The sequence below is a fragment of the Ptychodera flava genome, chromosome 20, assembly GCF_041260155.1.
Source record: "Ptychodera flava strain L36383 chromosome 20, AS_Pfla_20210202, whole genome shotgun sequence".
Classification (NCBI taxonomy): Eukaryota; Metazoa; Hemichordata; class Enteropneusta; family Ptychoderidae; genus Ptychodera; species Ptychodera flava.
The window spans coordinates 5400489-5421290 of record NC_091947.1 but is presented as its reverse complement, the minus strand read 5'-3'; the positions used below and the strand labels follow the sequence as shown (position 1 = coordinate 5421290).

Below are 20802 nucleotides of genomic sequence, written 5' to 3'. Positions count from 1 at the left end.
AGCTGATACCAAAGACCGCACGATACAAACATTCTCCGCGTGTGACTATAGAGGGCGTCAGCTGGTTCGAAGATGATGAAGGAGAAGAATTTTAATGCATTCACAGTTATGTAGATTGTTTTATTTGTGACTATGTGGAAATAAATTTATCTTTTTCAAAAAAAAAAAAAAAGAAAAAAAAAAGGGAGAAGAATGCAGGTTAAACAGCGATTTCCTTTTTCAAGTCCTTGACAAATTCAACTTTGGCACTGACTTTATCAAGTGGATAAAAATTCTTTATAATAATACTACATGCTAAATTAAGTGTAATGGCTTTCTTTCTCGCAGTATTCAACTTCATAAGGGTGTGAGACAGAGGTGCCCATTATCACCGTTACTGTATATTATGGCAGCAGAAATGGTGGCTGAAAATATTCGTAAAGATGACAGCATATCAGGATTCATACTACCAGACAAACAAGAGGAAAAAATTAAGAGTTTTGCAGATGATACGACTCTTTACTTGAGAAATTTGAAAAGCATTACTCAGTCGTTGAAAATGTTCAACAAATATGAAAAAGCAACAGGTGCAAAGCTGAACAAAAAGAAATCCAAAGGTTTATGGGCTGGGAGTTTTAAAAACCGCACTGATTCAGTGGAAGGGATAGATTTTTCAAACAAGGTTTTACAGATCTTGGGAGTTGGGTTTGGAAACAGTAACACATCTAGAGAAAACTGGAAAACAGTGATGGAAAAATTTACGAATTGCCTTAAGATTTGGAATACTAGAAATCTGTCGATTAAAGGCAGGGCAATAGTAGTAAATAATATGCTGGCTGCATCAAAATTATGGTACCTGGCATCATTTGATCACGTACCTAAGGAAATTATTAATGAAGCAAACAGTAAATTATGGAATTTTATTTGGAGAGGCAAACGAGAAGTTATAAAAGGGGCATTTTCATTCAAAGATATGATGACTGTGGCAAAAAAGTTGTCGACATTGAAGAAAAAATTAATGCACTCCAATTAAAGTGGCTTATGAAATTATTTGAGAAAAATCCAGATAAAGGGACCCCTAAATGGGCCAGCTTATCAAAATATTTCATAGCGAATTATGACAATAAACTGAATAGTGATTATCACTACCTCCATCTCAATTTCAAAGTCAACAACAAACGAACCCCGATGGTGTATGGGGATATGTTAAATACCTGGAAAGCGCTTAGACTTAGGCCTAAAAAAAAAAATGTGTGTTTCCGGTAACCCGACCTACCCTAGTTCAAACCCCCCGACCCTAAACTTTTTTTGGACGTTGAAAACAAATCCCGCGAGATTGGCTGGGAAAAGTTTTAAATCATGCGTGTTTCATGACGTCATTAAACAACGATAGCGACTGCTTGTGCAAGCGTGTTTTCCGTAACATGTGAGAAATGCGATCACGTTCAAGAAAAAATGTAAAAAGTGTGAGAGGCTCCCCACCTAACTATCCAAAATGTTTTTGTGTCGAGTTTGTGTTTAATTCGTTTCAAAAATGTGTTCCTATATTCTTATCAGATTTTTTGTGTTAATGAAAATGTTTGTTTCACCTCGGATATTTGTAGGGAAGTTTGGATTAGGCCCCTAGTGTGTACGGTAATGTTTGTTTGTGTGGGGAAAGCTTATGGCGATTGTAAAAAGTGTGAAAGAGGCTCCCCACCTAACTATCCAAAATGTTTTTGTGTCGAGTTTGTGTTTGATTCGTTTCAAAAATGTGTTCCTACATTTTTATCCGATTTTTGTGTTAATGAAAATGTTTGTTTCGCCTCGGATATTTGTAGGGAAGTTTGGATTAGTGTGTACGGTAATGTTTTGTTTGTGTGGGGAAAGCTTATGGCGAGACGCAGCCGGACCTATGGTGTTACAAAGTTGATGAGTGGCCCTTTGACGCTTGCGTTTCGAAACCCGAGTGTGGTTTCTCATCAGTCGCAATGTAGATTCTTTCGTTAGTTTGTGTTTGTTTTTAATGAATTTTAGTGGTCTTGCTCTTCGAATAGCGAGGCAAGAATATCAATGTTTGGGTCTCATTGTGAGTCCGTTTGGTGGTCTGGTTTGTTTGTTTTTGTTTCTTTACTTCTGTAAATTTTGTTTGACTAGTGTGTCTTTTAGGTTTTGTTTCTCTTGTAAGCAATGATTGGTGATTCTGGGAATAGATTCCTTATAGTGTTGAGTCCTTCTCCAGTTCAGCCCAATGTTTCAAAAGACTTCCCTTAAGATCTTTTGTTTTTATGTAAGGGCTGTATGTTGTACTGAAGATGAGTTTGTTTGTTGCTTCTTTACGTGTACTTGTAAAGTTTGTTAGTGTATTACGAATACTGTGGTTTATTTTTCTGTTATATTCGTGATTTCATTGTTTTTGTATTCTCTGTCGAGTAGTTTGTTTCTAAAGAAAGCGACTTTTTTAGTAAAGTCGTCATTGTTGTTTCAAGTGCGAGCGTATCTAAGGATTTCACCTTTGATAAAGCCATTAAATGTTGCTGTCGGGTGACACGATTCTCTATGTAGAAATTGGAATGTGTCTGTTGGTTTAATATGTGTTTTGATGTCGAGGATATTTTCTTTGTGGTATCTTGCACCTTTGAAAACTACTACATCTAGGAATGTAATTTCTTGTGTTGAGTTTTCGTATGAAAACTTAAACGTTGGGTGCATTGTGTGGATTTTTGAGTGAAGTTAGTGAGTTCGGTTTGTGTTCCAGAAAGATTGCAAAGACACCATCTCTGAATCTTTTCCAGAAGTGAATGTTGTTGTGGTTGTTTACGATTATTGTCTTTTCAAGTTCATGAAAAGCAATGTCTGCTATCTCTGGCGAGGCATTCGATCCATGCTGCAGCCCCGGGTTTGGCGGAAATATTGCTTGTTAAATTCAAAACTGTTGTGTTTTAGAATTAGTGAAAGCATTTCTATTAAGTCTTCCGTGGGTGGTTTTTTGATGCCGTAATTTGTTTGAAGCGAGGTTTGTGAGTTTAATGTTTCACTGACTAGCCGAATCGCTTCGTCGTGAATTGTGTTTGTGTCCATCGACACCACGTCGAGTGTTACAAGAAATGCATGTTGGGGAAATTTGTTTTTTCTATTTCTTGTATGAAGTTTGTTTGTGTCTTTTATATTTGACGGTTGTTGCTGGACCAGTGGTTTTATGAAATAATCCAGGAATTCTGAAATTCTGTTAGTGGGACGGAGCAGCCACTAAATATTGGTCTCCCTGCAAACGTTGAGTTTTCAGGCGGCGATTTGTGAATTTTAGGCAATAAGTACCAATGCGGGGTACGGATTTTTATGTTTTTTGGATCGAGATACTTATAAGTATCATGGTCGATGTGTTTGTTCTCGTACATTTTGTTTAATAGTTCGTGTACTTTGTTTACTGTTTGTTCTGTGTCGTCACTGTCTAGTTGTGTATAATACTGAGTGTTGCGTAATTGTCTTTTGCATTCGTGTATGTAATCTTTTGTGTTGACAATGACGATGCCTTGACCCTTGTCGAAGGGTATTAAAACTTTCACATTTTCTTTTTTGTAGAGAAAAAAAAATTACCAAAAAAAAAATTTTTTTCCTACCTACCTACCCTATTTCTGAAGAGCATGTTACAGGAAACACACAATTTTTTTTTTGGCCTTACAAGAGTGAATCTACCAACATCAAAACAGAATCTTCTTAGAGAAGTTCTGTGGTATAATGACAATATTAAGAATGAAGGAAGTGTCCTCTTATGAGAAATGGTCAAAGAGTGTAATTCCAAGGCTTGAGGACATCTGGAATGATGACAGAAATGACTGGCTTCAACAATGGGAAATAATTGCAAAAATTAGAGGAGGTACAAATAGACATGTGCAAGAGGAAATTAAGACAGAGTATGAAACACTCCTCAATGCTATTCCGGATTCCTGGAAACAAATCATCACTTCAAACATCCAAAATGAAGAAAACTATGATATTTTAGACTTAGAGAATTATGGTCTGACAAAAAGTGATGTCAAAACCAAGTCACTTTATTGGAAATTAGTTGATAAGAAATGGCATGCAGTCAAAGGTCAGATTGGTCAAAAATGGGCTGAGAATCTAAGTCTCACTGACAGTTACAAAGCTACTCTATTCAGCCGTCTTAATTCAACAGGAATTGTCAGTAATAAATGATTTAAATTGGAAGATTTTCCATAGAGGCCTAGTCACAGGAAGCTTGGCCAAAACTTTCAATTTAAGTGATGGGAAATGCCATATTTGTGGCCAAGAAGAAACACTGGAACACATCTTATTTGAGTGTAAATATGTTAAAGAAATCTGGCAGAAATGTATTTCTTTCTTTGTCAGAAAACACAACTTTGATAACAATATCAATATCAAAAGATTAGCAATTGCAGGAATGGAAAATGATAATAACGCAACATCTGACATTATTTACTGTATTACTTCCTTTGTAAAATACACAGTTTGGAATATTCGAAATTCAGTTACTCTTGATGGGATTAAAGTTTCCCTTCAATCCTATGTTATGCAATTAAAATGTTATCTTTCCTCATGGATGAATACATTGTATTTCACCTATAAGATGATGAACAAAACTGAGGATTTTATCACAAAGTTTTCAAGCCTTGTAAGACTTGAAGGAGAAGAATGCATCCATATGATTATCTTTGTAATTAAACAGCTAATTATTTGTGTTTTTTTTCAGACAAGACGCATTGTAATTTTAATGCATTCACAGTTATGTAGATTTGTTTTATTTGTGACTAGGTTGAAATAAATTTATCTTTTTCAACAAAAAAAAGAAAAAAGGAATGCTTCCTGAATGCATTTTTATGATCTTTGTAGTTAAATGACTGATATTTTTTTTTTGGGGGGGGGGGGTGTTATTTTTTCAGACTAGTTGCATTGTAATTTTAACGCATTCACAGATATGTATATCTGTTTTCTTGCGAATTTGTTGAAATTTATCTTTAAAAAAAAAGATGAGCATGGGGCTTTGGGGCATGGAGAGGGCAGATAGGCTTCACCCTAGTCTAATTAAGTACATCAATATTAATAATCAAGAGTACATAAATACAAAGATTTCCCTCTTTTGTAATGATAAAATTTATTCATAGTTTCATCATAGACAACCATGTACGTGGAGAACGTACGCACAAGTCGATGACATCAACGCAGAAATTCGTGACGTTACGTGTTCATGTTCCCGTAAAACGTGTAGCCAAACCTGTCTATTATATAAATGGAACACCGCACTGGCCGTCGTCCAAACGACCTTTCTTTAAGAGTCATGGCCTAGGTATGTGATGGCCTCCTATCCCAGCCTTCAATTTACAAGCAGATTTGCATAAAACGTCATGCCGAGTATTAGTCAATGACTTACTAATGGTGCATTAATTTGTCATCAGTATTTGACTTGTCCATCATGAAATAAGATTTATAATGATTCAATTTTGAAAGAACAAAGCCGAAGTAAGCCACTAACCTCCCATCATCTTTCTTCAAAGTGTCACAGAGAATTTACTTCAAAGCTAGCGTTCAATTATCATTTAGCATCTCGTGAAGTTTGCGTAGTGAGAACTCCAACAACATTAAGAACTTTTATACGCCGGCTCTATGTGTGAACAACATAATTACCGTATGAGTTCACACTTTGTTGCTTATGGTTAGTATAACAATCAAAGGCCATCGATTCATCAAAGAACTCTATGGGAAGAATCTGGAATGAACTTTTCAAATCCCAGAAAAGACGAATTATCGGCATGACAAGATGTTTACCTACATCCTGAATAGTAAAACACATACAAACCAAGGAAGATGACACCGATTTTATTAACTTACTGTGTTTGATAGAAAATGTGAATAAGTATTGTGTTGCTACACAACAAGATCTTTCAAAACGACCGTTTCCAAAATGTGTGACATTTAGGGCAGTGCAAGATATAACATTACATCGCAATTACTCGTATTATAATTGTAAATGTACAAACGAACAAATGAGTGTAAGCTATTAAAGTAAACATGTCTTAAGGTAGTATGAACCTCGGGGATAGACATTCAGACTCAATTTTTTTCCAAAACTCTTCTGGATTACCACTTGTAAGGGCTCATTTTAAAGCTCTGGGAGTAAGAAACATTTCATCATCTTTCGAAAATCAAAATTATACTTTTCCCACAAAGTGAACACACGTATGGCGACCATTTTGAATTTCAAATATCAGTAAATGATTGGTAATTTGTTTGTCTAGGACCAAACTTTTCACGGTGACCCCTGATTTGTGTGTGTGTGTGTGTGTGTGTGTGTGTGTGTGTGTGTGTGTGTGTGTGTGTGTGTGTGTGTGTTTGATTCGGTAAGAGAGTGGTTGAACGTCTCGTTGAAGAAAGCTTGAACAAAAGTCTTTCATTTTCGAGGTGCATACTACCTTAAGTTCTAGAAGCAGTGCTTGAAATACAGTCGTAACACTTAACAAATAAGACTGAGTGAGTGCCATTAACGTTCAGCCTAATTATCTTAAAACGTATACATAACAGGAGAGAAAACACTGAATAAACTGACTCACGACAATTCGACTTAATATATTATCAGACGACCAAAATAATAACACGTGAACATTCCGTTATCGATACATCTGGAAAGAGCCTCGCAAAATGATCTGTTTATCCTTAAATTGTTGATGCTAGTCTCGCTGTAACAAGATTTCAACTTTCGACGTCAATCTACAAGTGCTGTCAAAACATTTTGAATAAGGGGTGGAACACTAGATCTTGGTAAGGGTGGACAAAAATGAAAAAATCCAATAGCTAAAAAATTGTAGTTATTCTGATTTGTGCAAATATTCACATGAAGGTAGGCCGATAAAAGTGAATAAATATACGAAAATATTGTGTGCAAGCCGTGCAAGATAAAAAAAATGTCTCAATTTGAAACGCGCAAAATAAACATCCTGACCACGTATCCCAACATCGATGGTTTACAAATAACAGTTGTCATAGGAACAATGATTATCCTTCAGTCGTATATATACTCACACAGGATACAGGAAGTCAGTATAAATAGGTACCGGTAATTATGATCAATAACACAGTGAAGAAATTGATTGAACTATGGACAATAAATTATTTCATGATGACATAACTTGTGATATGTAGCTATTTATGCCGTCATTTATAAAAATGAATCAGAGCCGTCCTCATGTCGAAAAGTCCAACGAATCAGGAACTCAGTACGTTTACTAGCTTTCTCCATTGAGGGAACTTTAAACAGAGAGTACTCATTTAAGATTTGAATTGTCCACCATTACACATATTAATTATCTGAGAAAACTAAATCGTTGCTTTTCCACAAAAGTACCAAATGAACCTTGTTTTCGTATCCACTTTTTAAAGTGATTTCTCACAACAGAACGATGGTTGACGTTTAGTTCTCCAGTGTTTTCAACGAGTTTCTGTACTCGTCTTTCCCTAACACGGCTTTTGAATAAGATGTCAATAAAACATTCATTTACCTAAATGAAATTATTTCAGTGGGTAAAAGCACCATAGTGAAGATATTTTTATGACTTTATTTCTACAAACAAGGAGACTCATTTAAAAATATATATATCATATAAAATCTCATGCGTCATATTTTATATTCTTTCTAATCTTGTTTATTTTTTCAGTCAATCTGTGGTTTCTAGTCGTCCTCCGCTGAAATAAAAACAAAAGAGTTTCCATTTATTCTGTGAAACTATATGGTAAGGCAACCTGTCATGTATGCATCGTGATTGCTTTCGAAACGTGGACATATTCTTTGTGATGTGCAATATACGGCCCTTACCACAGGCGGCCCAGACACTATTAATGAGCCTATTATTGAGTTTTTCTCACTGTTTTCTCTATCAGTTCCTCTCCTTTTCTTCATCACAGTCCATCTATGGATAGAGGGACTGTGTCTTCATGCTCTGACTAAATAAAATAACGGTTATATAACCTAACCTAGCCTTTTGACTCTATATTCATTTTACACCCCATTACAAGGACGTTTATCTCTCATATACACATCTTATAATTAATTAGTCATCACAACAAATTATGCTAATCCATGACTTATCAAGGGTTGGTAAACATTGCAAAGATAAAGATGTATATATGCCGTTCATACACAGGCCATTGAAACGTCTCTGAAACGGTTCTGGGCCAATACTGACACAGAAAGTTATGTGTGGACACTCCGAAATGGTTCTGAAGCGTTTCAGATTTGAGACGGTTTAGTCGGCCCGACCAGAGCCGTTGTAGGGATTAACTCTATCCGCAAATCGCTGTGTGGACAGACTGAGCCGCTTCAGAAGCGTTTCAAACGCCCTCACGCGACAGGTATTTGTAACATAAAACAAACAACAACCAATATACAATATTCACTTTCGCCATGGCTGCCGAACACAGTACTACATCTCGCGGTATACTGGTCCGACGAAGAGATAAGCTTGCTACCAAAAACCCTATCAATTCGACTAGAAAAAATTCATTACGATTTGAAAAACGTCGAATTAATAGGAAATTAAAACTGCCGAAATAATTTAGTGGTCGAATTTAATTTGGAACGACGAGGATGAAATTTAAGCGAGACATGTTTGCCATGTTGAGACTGCTTCAAAGCATGGACTGTGAAATTTTGTGAGGTCGACAAATTTCGTAACAAAAAAAAACTCAAACGCACGTTGGTGTCACATCAAAATCAAAGTGGCCGCGATTACAAACGGAACAATCTGTGAGACTGCCACCGGCAGCTCGACGGACGACACGTAAGTTGACATGGTGTGCCAGCCCTTGGAAATATATTGTAACTCCTTGACAGGCAGATGAGATAGTCTTATAGCGTTTGATGCATTGAAAGTTTGTAAAAATAATAAAAATGACATCACCGATCATAAGAAACGTGGTGTTGAAGATAATAGTTTTTAAAAGAAGACTATGACGACCATATTCTGTAAGTATTATCTAACTTTAGAAAACCAACATCTGAAGATTTACTTCCACCAACACTTTTGGATTTGTTCCACTCTTTATTATAAGATTAGTCGAATTTCTGGAAAGTAGGTGTACATTTTCGATGTCTGTGTATCGTCTACACCGAAGTCATATCCGAAAGAGTATAATCAGTTCGCGACCGCGTAAACCTCTCTCTCCCTCTCTCTCTCCGGCATTTCAATGTTTATATTGTCGACATTTATATATCAGTCTGAAGTTTCAGGTCACTGCTCATTGCAAGTAGTTGATGTCAATTTTCCGTATCGGGCATGGTCTCTATCGTCACTCTAATTGTTAGTGTTTTCCTGTTATATTCCATATCAAACTCAAAACACAACGTGAACAACGCTGATAATATATTGCATATTTCGTATCGAAAACCGGTAAAGTTCGTAACTGGTGACATGTCACGCCCTGGAGAAAGTTCATCACCATCGATCGAATGTCCGTGGCGCTTTTGCTTCCAAATAGACATATTGAAATGCACAGGGAACTTCGCGGTATGGCAATTATATGAACTTTACCTTGAAGAAAGTCTGTGACTTTAAACTGGCCGTACAACCAACAATAAACATGGCGGAGCAATGATACCGATTTCAGAGACTTCGATTTTTTTTCATTGCGACCTCGACCGCTGGTGAGAGCGAGTCGTCTATTTTTTTCCCACTGGCTATTTGGCTTTGAATTTTCAATTGCCATCTTGCGCTAAGTTAAAGCTAAAGACAAGACGGGCGTTCTCTGTAAATCAATAAGCCTTTGAATATGAAAAAATCGGACATCTGAACCTCAACACGCAGCTTGAAAGTTGTTCTCCGAATCAGGACAGGGACATCGGCCCGGGACATCGGTGAGGCCGGATTTCACGTAGTAGCAGTGTTCTCCCTAGGATCAAGGGCAAGCATGTCGGAAATTTGCATAAAATTTACATAATTAATATGCATACATTAACATATATTTAAATACATACACACATAAAAACAGTCACTGCAAATTGTAGTCATTTAATATGCCTTTTATTTCACTTACACACTGCTGCATGAACATACATATCAGGGGCACCATGAACTGAAATTAATTCATACAACAGTCCAACTTCAGTTGTAAAAATTCAACTCGTACTCTCCTTGCATGGAGAAACATTTGCGATGAAACATTGCGTCACTTGTTTACGAAATTATACAGAGCAACGAAGCCACACAATCAGGGCTGTGTACCCCAGCGAGTTTTTGAGCACATATAACACATTACAGTCACGGTCCCCATGAATAGAGGAACTGTTACGGTTTACCATAACAGAAAATTCAGACGTATTTACACGGATGATCGTCACCAAAATCATGAAACACCTGTCGTTTTAATAACTTGCCTCCTTAGCGAACCTGAAACGAGACCTGAACTTGAAAACAGCGCGAAACGCTCAAAGCCCACACATCGACCGCCATCTTGGAAATCGCCCGACCTGTTTACGTCACATGGCACAGTAGACATCATTTCGCGACCAAAAAGTTAATCCAAACTCATGTTTTTTAAAAACTTTGTGCGAAATAAAAAAAAAGATGACAAGAATGCAAAAGAACGATTGCGGAATTAGCCAAAAAAAAACTTGTAAAATGACAGTGACCCCAACATCGCGAAACTAGGTCAAGTCAGCGTAGCGTAATATGACGTACACGTAACGTTGCAGCCCACGAACTTTACCGTTTGCTTGCTCTGATACTTTCACCGTTTGTCTCAACAACAAGAACAGAAAAATAATTAAAATACAAATTTACATTCGCAATGCTGCCATGGAGATTTCATGTAAACAAACCGTCATCAGATATAGACGCCTTACAAACCTTTTTTGAGGGTCGCTATTTTGTCCGATAGCTTTGACCACCAGCATTTTCACGGCGTCTACGTCACTGTAAATTCTCCCACGATAAACGGCCATTAACACGGCGCTCAACCAACATGATCAAAGTCACGGCCACACCGATGTGCTGCTCGTCCGGTGTTTTTCAACACCTATGTACGTGTCAATTGATTAATGTAAACCCGTCAATCGACATGAAAAAGTCTATTCAGGACTAAAAACGATGTTGATAAGGCTAGTTTTGGCAGATGTCCCATGCCAATGAATACACTGAGCTGTCAAGTGGGGCTGTCAATCAAGGGTGTCGGGAAAAATCTGAAGCGTCACGGCATTGTAGCAAGCGTCACGGCAATCAAGGCAAGCGTCACGGAGACGTGATGCTTGAAGGGCCTAGGGAGAACACTGTAGTAGCTATGGAAACCGACGGCTCTGTCTATGGTTCGTTGTAAGAAACCATGCGATGTACGCTCCCTTGGGCCGTGGAATTTCGCCGTATCGCCTCTACAGACTACACCGTCTATTACCTAACCATGCTATTAAACAATCACACGATAGTTCAGTAACATATATCTTCATTAATCTACCGATCATCCACCGTCGAACACTTCGAAAACAATGGTCGCGGTCACGGATTCAAGGACGTTCACAAGAAGAAATTATCAATAAGTGGCGCGCAGAACTGGTTTTGAGAACTTCTAAAATAACTTGTAATCTGTATATCTTCACACATCGAACCGATATTGTATACCTATCACCGTCGAGAACCGATATTGTATACCTATCACCGTCGAAGTTTATGTCTTTCACTGTAGAGTTCTTTTTATCCAAAACACATATTCAGAAGAGTCCCACAGAGCAGTCAAATGAAAGGATAATTGCTTCAAGCGAATGAAATTGCACGAAAGAATGAAAATCAACTGCACACCATGGACGTGATTTAAAACAATAGAGCTTGTGAATAGGACTATTTGAGTAAAAAGTGCCGTTTTCTCGCAATTTTAGCAACTGTAACGACCCTTTATTCTTTAATACCTTTCCATAATTGAATTAAACTAGGTTTAGGGCTTATACACACAGTGTACACTGATGTACAGAACTTTAAAAAGTATTCTGCTGGTAACGAACAGGGGTTACACTCTAATGGGCGCAGTAAAACAATGGTCACGTCCATAGATTCAAGGACGTTCACGGGGAGACACGATGGCAAATAGTGCAGTGTCGTAAAATTGCTTAGACTAGTTTTAAGAACAGTACAATATCTGGTCATCGGTGTACCGCTACCTGTGAATCGAAACGACAAGTGTAGACCTATAGCTTCGAAATTTTATGGGAGAGACACCACGACTGAGACCGACAGTAGCATAACAAACTATTCCCAATTGTTCGTCGTGTTTAATACAGACATCTCTGTAGGTGATTCTGGTTTCTCTTGAATCAAAAGTCCGACATTGACAAAATTGACATAAAATAAGTCCGAAAAGTTATGTTTTATTCAACTAACTGATTCATCTCCTTTGATATCCCCTATTAGCTACATGTAAACAGTCCGGAAAGACTGACATCGATGTCTCCCGGGCCCCATTTCTTCACCGTTTTGCAAAACATCTCATCAGCCGGACGCATGGGCAATATCTTTGTACGTTGGTCAAAACTAATGACAGTATAGGTCAGGATGTAACATCGGTCAAAGTAATATTGAATATGGAAGACGAAATGCTTTCATTGATTGACAAAAATGAGAGGGAACGAGTCAGTAAATATCGAACCATAAAGGGGAGATCGAGACTGCCATCCCCCATGATTAATCAACTGGGAACAAAATATATATTTCGATCAACAGACTTATACAACCAGAGACCACATTTTATTCAGCTGTAAAATAAGTCACCGCCTTTCCTGTAATAACACCCCGTTTGCGTTTCGATCTACTCTGCTCTGTCTCCAATCGGTATGGCCGTCCGGGTTTCGCCTGCCGTACTGACTGATACATGGTTATTTCTTCACATATTTTTTCATCGTTTGGCATAAAATACAGCATCTCTTGGTGCACAAGGCAAATCAACGTTTAGAAGGAAAGTCACAGGAGGTTAGGATATTATATACCGTAGGTGAAATTAGAATGGAATGTTGAAGATGAAAAGACTTTTATCAGTCGACAAAAATTGCCATAAACCGAGAATTGAGATTGTCTATATGATTTATTAATTGGGAACAAAAATATTCGATTGAGTCATTAAGTTTGTGTTTGATTCGTTTTAAAATGTGTTCCTACATTCTTATCCGATTGTTTGTGTTAATAAAAATGTTTGTTTCGCCTCGGATATTTGTAGGTTGGATTAGTGTGGACGGTAATGTTTTGTTTGTGTGAGGAAAGCTTGTGGCGAGGCGAAACAAACATTTTTATTAACACAAACAATCGGATAAGAATGTAGGAACATAATTTAGAAACGAATAAAACACAAACTCGACACAAAAACATTTTGGATAGTTCGGTGGGGAGCCTCTTTCACATTCTTTACAGCCAGTACGACGTCGTTCGTTTCAGCCATCTTGTTTTGCAGTATGCTTGGCCATACACACCTTTTGAACTCGAGAGGGCGCATTAAGACGTCTTAAATATCAAAACAATGGCTTAATTTTGTGAGTATGGACACGAGCGGACCCAAACTATTAATCCCCTGTGTTTACAAATCACAAATAAAGTCGCTGAAACGTTTCAATTTTTGCCTGTATGAACGAAGTAATAGTTTTAGTAACCTTTCCTATCTTTAAAGATGTTGACCAACCCATAAAATCCCTGATAAATCCACGGATTAGCATAATTAGTTGTGTTGACTAATTAATTACAAGATGTGTGTATATGAGAGATAAACATCCTTGTAATGGGGTGTAAAATAAATAAAGAGTCAAGAGGCTAGGGATAGTCATTTATTTTATTTAGGCCTACTACGATCAGTCAGAGCATGAAGAAAAGAAGAGGAACTGATAGAGAAAACTGAGAAAAACTCAATAATAAGCTCATTAATAGTGTCTGGGCCGCCTGTGCCCTTACGTTCTCCATGGCCTAACATTTCATCCATTCCAAGTAATCTTGTAAAATAATTGAATGGGGATGTTTCGTAGATACTAGTAATCAGTTTTCGAATCAAACGTACACAAGCACAAGATAAGTCCGCTCCATTTGAAAGTTAAATGTTGTTTTCATGGTTGAGTAAGGTGTTCGGACTATATAAACACATTTTACATGCAAGGTTACTGAGGCAATCTTATTGCAATAATATTACATAAGGCACTGATTTCATTGGTGAATTGAAGTTTTGTAGACGAAAATAAATTAAACATCCATAATAATCGAAGCGAACCAAATTACGTCATAAGATAGTAATTGAATATCTGATAACACCTTCAAAATGAACCCAACTCTAGAATACTCCCCATTTCCTTACATAAAATCATCAGTTCTGTGTACTAGCATGGGTATTTTAAGTTCGTACAGTTGTAAGAGATAAGACTGGAGATGTGTAGTCTATGTGTAGGCCCATTGAATGGACTGTTTATCCAGACATCGCGGTCACAAGACTTAAAACTTTAGTAATATAAACTCTAAATATTTGAAAATATTCCAAAATTTGGGCACCTGTCATCTTTAAAACCTTTTAAAACATACCCGGAGAACATACGGCTGTCTCCGTGTACACAAGGTCAAAAAAATTGTAGCGCGCCCTCTACTTACCAAATCTGCACTGCCACATTTCAGCTTGATAGCCATTGAAGCTCAAGTTACAGATCACTTCGTTGTTTTTGAAATCACTTTCTGCTACTCGAAATTGCGGATTAACATGGAGCTACGGAAAAAATAGAAAAAAATGTTCAAGGAAAAATTCACCAAAAATTGTTAGTTTCATGAAAATCTAGATCATTATTGAACAACAGCCCAAAATATTGCAAAACCATGTGAAAGTCGAGAGTTGGTTTGACTAACATCTACTCACTGGAGAATGCCTCTGTGGGTTGGAACACGCGGGAAATTCAGCGAGCTTAGTTATAGAATTTGTTTTCTTCTTAAAATAAACGAGATCTTCCAAACTTTCGTTGAATAATAATTTGTATATCCAGAAAAGGTACGAAAATCTGCATCTAAATTTATTTGGCTTGGCACGCTTATAATTGGTTGCGATTGACAACGTTAACAACGTTATGAAAAGATTGCTTTAAAGATAATATTTTGACTAGCAAGAAAAATCAGTGAATAATTTATGACATAAAATAGTCGGCGGTATCTCTCATAATCTTACCCTGAATAAATAATTTCCATGTGGCATATCTGTTATATCTATCCACTGACAGTCAATGCTGTGTTTATATTCGTCGGCACAGTTGACAGATATGCCTTGATCACCGTAGTTTTCGCATTTGTAGCGTTGAGATACACCTGGATCACAATGTGAATCTTCAAGACAGAAGCTAGCCTTGTGACCTTCAGCAGTTTTGTTGCCATCCGAGTCGACGATATCGTAGGATGCGAATACTTCCATGCTGTGATGATGTCTGAAGAGGGAAAGTTTTGGAGATTTGATTGATTTACAACAAATTTGATGTGATCTCAAACTGATAAAGACTGGCTTAAGACTTCTGTTTTTCTAACCGGTAATGACACATGCAGTGAAAATCCATCACATTTCCACAAAATCGTGGCTCTATATAAGTGATCACGTATGCATTTAGTGCGGAACAATTGTGGCCTGCGATATTTCGGGGGAAAGAATAAGCAATGAACTTACTGATGACATTGATGCCATTCCCAGAACGATTTATGCACATCAGGTCTAAAATCTGTTGTACCACGGTTGTAAATACTGCTTGAAAATCTAAGTAATCGCCTTCGACCATAAGCGTAGTCTCTTGAGCCTGGAATAATATCATATGCAGAACTTGACACGCAGTGCTCCTCCATGGCGCATTGTAGCATGGGTAGTGGTCGATCTTCAAGATAGGCGCTTGACTCAATTAGACGAATATCGGCAACTAAGTCAGGGAGTTCTGTCGGACAGAGCAAAGACATGTCAATTATAATACACCTAGCTATGGTGAAGAAGTCCTTTCTACTGAGCGAAAAATTAAAATACTGTTATAAAACTGGATTTTTGAAATATGTTTAAATCGCGTCTCGCGTAATTGGCATCTTCAACACGTGGAAAGATTTCTTGTTACCTCTATAGCTGAAAAATTTAGTGCATTTTTCATCAAGATTTGTTCTGTTTGTACTGTAACAACATAAATTCGTTTTATTGCCAAAAGTGTGTCGAAATAATTAGTGTTCAGTTGATCAAAGCAGCCTGTGTGTAATGTCTAATGCTGTTGTTGAAGACTGAATTTAGACGAGATTTCATTTGTCAACGATTACATCGCAGAATTTACACGATGCATTGTCTTAACAAGACGAATACCCATTGTTTCAACATACTTACGGATAGGAAGAAGAAAATGTGCTTGTTTTCAAAAACAAAACGATGAAATCGATTCAAAGAACACAATTATGACATTGTTACCAAAATCCACATTTATTATGAATAGCTGTACTGAGTTCCCCTTATTTGTGAACAAATCCACACTCACCATCAAAAGTTAAACACTTGGGTCAAATAATTCCGCACAGACTATGAACACATAAATTTCTCAAGTTTGATGACTGTGAAATATTTTTCACAAAAGAATAACTCCCCCTTGTTTGCACGTTATACATATATTTTGTTTTGCTAAAATACATCTGTAGGAACAAAAGTGACTAAAAGGAAAATAAACTAAAACACGCAGATGCTGACCCTTCTGTTTGCTATTGTTGTTCAACTTTGCTGAAACATAAACAATCTTGTGAACGAATGATGTCATGATGCCATCTGAAATCTGGAAAGAACGATAAAGAGTGCTTACTGTGGGTACATACGACTCCAGCGATGGCGTAATCACGGCACTTGACGTTGTTCCAACCATCGTGTTTACACTGGTTTAAAGAGAGTTCATCGCCACGACACTTGACCCCACTCATGATAATGGGCACGTTCAAACCACCAAAATATGTAACTTCCTGGTGACAAAACACAAAAGGTTGTAGACTTTCTGGAAGAATCTGACATGTTTCTTTTGGCATGAGTGTTCACCTTTATAACAAGCAATTACTTATCTGTAACAGTGTCATCAGCTTTGCTAGCAAAGGGTGTTATTCCCGCAGGGTGTTACACTGACCTTACAAAGCAGGGTGTTACACTGACCTTACAAAGCAGGGTGTTACACTGACCTTACAAAGCAGGGTGTTACACTGACCTTACAAAGCAGGGTGTTACACTGACCTTACAAAGCAGGGTGTTACACTGACCTTACAAAGCAGGGTGTTACACTGACCTTACAAAGCAGGGTGTTACACTGACCTTAAAAAGCAGGGTGTTACACTGACCTTACAAAGCAGGGTGTTACACTGACCTTACAAAGCAGGGTGTTACACTGACCTTACAAAGCAGGGTGTTACACTGACCTTACAAAGCAGGGTGTTACACTGACCTTACAAAGCAGGGTGTTACACTGACCTTACAAAGCAGGGTGTTACACTGACCTTACAAAGCAGGGTGTTACACTGACCTTACAAAGCAGGGTGTTACACGACCTTACAAAGCAGGGTGTTACACTGACCTTACAAAGCAGGGTGTTACACTGACCTTACAAAGCAGGGTGTTACACTAACCTTACAAAGCAGGGTGTTACACTGACCTTACAAAGCAGGGTGTTACACTGACCTTACAAAGCAGGGTGTTACACTGACCTTACAAAGCAGGTGTTACACTGACCTTACAAAGCAGAGTGATGAATTGTCAATATTGCAAAACTGTAAAATCAAATGCAGTTTTTGCAAAATTAACTTTCCAACTTTTCCGTTGGAGAAAATTCTATCGAAAAATCGCTCTTAATGTACGATAGAATGCAAATAAATTTCCCCTTTCCTACTGCCAAAAGAACACAGATCATAAAGAGTATAAGCTTTTCCTAACAAGTACATTGCACACAATATCAATTGTTATTGATATGTGAATTATCGTCCCAAGTAGAAGTTAGTTTCCACTAGTAACGTGGACACAACACTTAAAAGGTTGTAATTGATAATTCGAAATGATATTTGACAGTAGAATAAGAAACTGAAGTTTTCAGATTGAACACAAATTTACGTACTTGAAAGTACATGATACATGTAAGTTACAGCTGTGAAAGGGTGCTATAGTATAGAGTTTTATTACTTTCAATTAAAGCCTAGATTTTAGAGTGACTGATAGACCCCAAGGCAAACTATAGTCATTATTGTTCTCGTATGTTTATAATTCAAAAGTAATCTCTTTTCCAAACATCCATTCGAGAATAACTATGACACACGGAAATAGCGTCAAGGACTCTGTGCTCCCATTAAATCACTGCTGAATTGAGTTTACTAAATTCATAACTTCGATCGCTAGCCAAGGTTCACGTGTTTCTTCAGGCCAAGACCCTCTCTTGAAACAACGACTGTGCTACACCGACCAAACCAAGCCGTGCTGACTGGATGATGCTAAATCCAATTTGAGAGCAATCGGACAAGTGTTTTCACAGCAATAGATATTTTTTAATCAAAGTGAGAATCATAGAATCATTCATATGCAAATTTGTGTTGTTATTTGTCCAAATAAACTTTCACTTATGCCTTAGAATTACATATAAAAATCTGAAATGTGTATGAAATGTTCTATTGGAGAAAAGTATTGTTTAACCCAAAAATAAGAATACCAGCCAAAAAAATTATGTTTGCAGATCATCATTATTTTGAACAAGGTCGAATGAGGTCATCTCGGAGAATCTACAAACCAAATTTGAAAAGTTATTTGACAAATTTTTTGACAAATGTTGCTTCAACCAAATATGCAAATTCCATCATCACTTTAGACTTTTCTGGCTTATATTTCCATATCAACATCAACGTCGTCCGGAAAAGCTTACAAATGCAAATTTATGAACATTTGAACTTTGAAATTCTGGAAATTTCCTCGAGTATGCTCTATACTAATATATGCCATAATATTTTTATTGAAACTAACGGAAGATGTTTGAATGTCTGTTTCAAAACTGTTGACTTACCTGTAGATTTTGGATTGCAAATCCAAGTCCAAGTTGTCTGCACGCAACTCCTGCAGCATGGATATCCCAGCCTTCACTGCAAACTGAACCCCATTTCCTACCATGCTGTACCTCTATACGACCCTCCATGTCGAGCCGACCACCCACCGCCCTGATCTGCAGTATGTATGCATTTGCAAAGTCATATACCATAACACAACTGAACAATTGTTCACTTTTATTTTAGCCTACATTTTGAAAACTGGCACCAGAAAAACGATTTCCTTTATAACTTGAACAGAACTTTCGAGAAACGGCCACATTATTAATGTTGTAAAAATTACTACAAAGACAGTTAATGATAAGGTAGTAAGCTAAACGATACAATCATTATCAATGATTATCGCAAATTGTAATCACTCCTCCCTCGTATCGGTTTATAATTTATGTGAGACACTAAAAGTAAATAATTGTAATTTTACGTTAAAGAGGTATATACCGTCCCGCTGTCAATTTAGAATTAGATTTGTCGTACTGCTCAAAAGATAATGTCGCTTCTTCCTGAAATTCTATTGTTAATATAGACAATTAATTTTCATATATTTAATCACTTCTCTCCCTTCAGTTTCAATCCCTCCTCTGTTCACTGACCTACCTATCGACAAATCCACTCATCTACCTATACGTAACCAGCCCACCTATCAACAAAGTGCAATCATCGTTACCTCTGACCTCGGCTGGTGAAACCACAGCCCAATTGGAAATGAATAGTCTAAAATACGATATTCTTTTCATAATGATTAAAAATAATAAATGATAATTATCAAATATTGATATCACATAACCGAGTTAGTATTTCACCAGGATTGAGCTTCCTTTCTGCAGAGCAGCACTGTATGTGTATGAGTTATGTATGACATTGGCCCGGCCGGGGCGTCCAATATACTCCTAGTATATTGGACACCGCGGCCGCCCGCCCATGTCATAATTATGACTTATTATTTTTAATAATCATGAAAAAATATCATATTTCAGACTATTCTTTTCCAGTTGGCCTGTGGTGAAACCAACGTGAGGACATAGCGATCCAGAACTGCAGTTTCTCAAACTACAAACTACCGGCACCCACTATATTGTTTATCATTATCAAATTATGATCTTATTAATAGTGAATGATATGACTGGATAGCAGTGTTACAAAGGAGGGCGTGGCTTAACGCATGTGAATCTTATTTTTTGCTTTCTTTTTTTCTTTGTTATTTGTGGATGACGACAAGTTATTTTTCTATATACAAAGAATCAGTGATAAATCAATGTTAAAACCCTTTTTGAAATATTTATTAATATTTACCACATGCCTACGAGTAATTAGTGCAAGTTACTTCACACTGTGTGAGATTTGGATGACGCAGAGTGTGTTATGGTACGTGTTTTATTAGCAATTGTGCATATTAGCAGCATTCATTGGGTGATGGCGAGCGTCTACAATAGCAATCGACTCGGATGCACGGCAGTCTAGAGGTCGGCACAGCAGATAATGGCTGACAAATGTCAGTAAAACATTGTTTGCTTGCAGCATTAAGTATTTGTGGTCATTCTAAAAAAGCAAAGCATGTTGAAAACTGTAAAGTGTTTCCCAAACTCTCACTCCGACTGGCTTCATTGTGATGCACAAGGTTTCATTCTTGCCGCCCTCAACGGTTGAATTGGAAGACTGATCGAACCGTTGTAATTTACATCGGAGTGAGAGAGTCTGCATTACCGCCGTTGCAACTTTACTTTATGTTACACAGCATTTCATGTGGACATCATTTTTTCAGCCA

General features: G+C 37.3%; 1 protein-coding gene across 4 annotated transcripts in view; it reads right to left on the bottom strand.

Moving 5' to 3' along the window:
• Positions 1–5798: 5798 nt before the first annotated feature.
• The window catches only part of LOC139119825 (lysyl oxidase homolog 2A-like), a 33391-nt gene continuing 18387 nt past the window's right edge, over positions 5799–20802 (bottom strand). For all 4 annotated transcript variants that reach the window (XM_070683736.1, XM_070683738.1, XM_070683735.1 and 1 more), the window contains exons 9-14: positions 19001–19156; positions 16781–16934; positions 15631–15889; positions 15145–15397; positions 14583–14694; positions 5799–7674 (exon numbers count right to left, since the gene is read on the bottom strand). In XM_070683736.1, the coding sequence (XP_070539837.1) occupies positions 7661–7674; positions 14583–14694; positions 15145–15397; positions 15631–15889; positions 16781–16934; positions 19001–19156 (948 nt within the window). In that variant the 3' untranslated portion in view covers positions 5799–7660. The remainder of the gene's footprint in view (positions 7675–14582; positions 14695–15144; positions 15398–15630; positions 15890–16780; positions 16935–19000; positions 19157–20802) is intronic.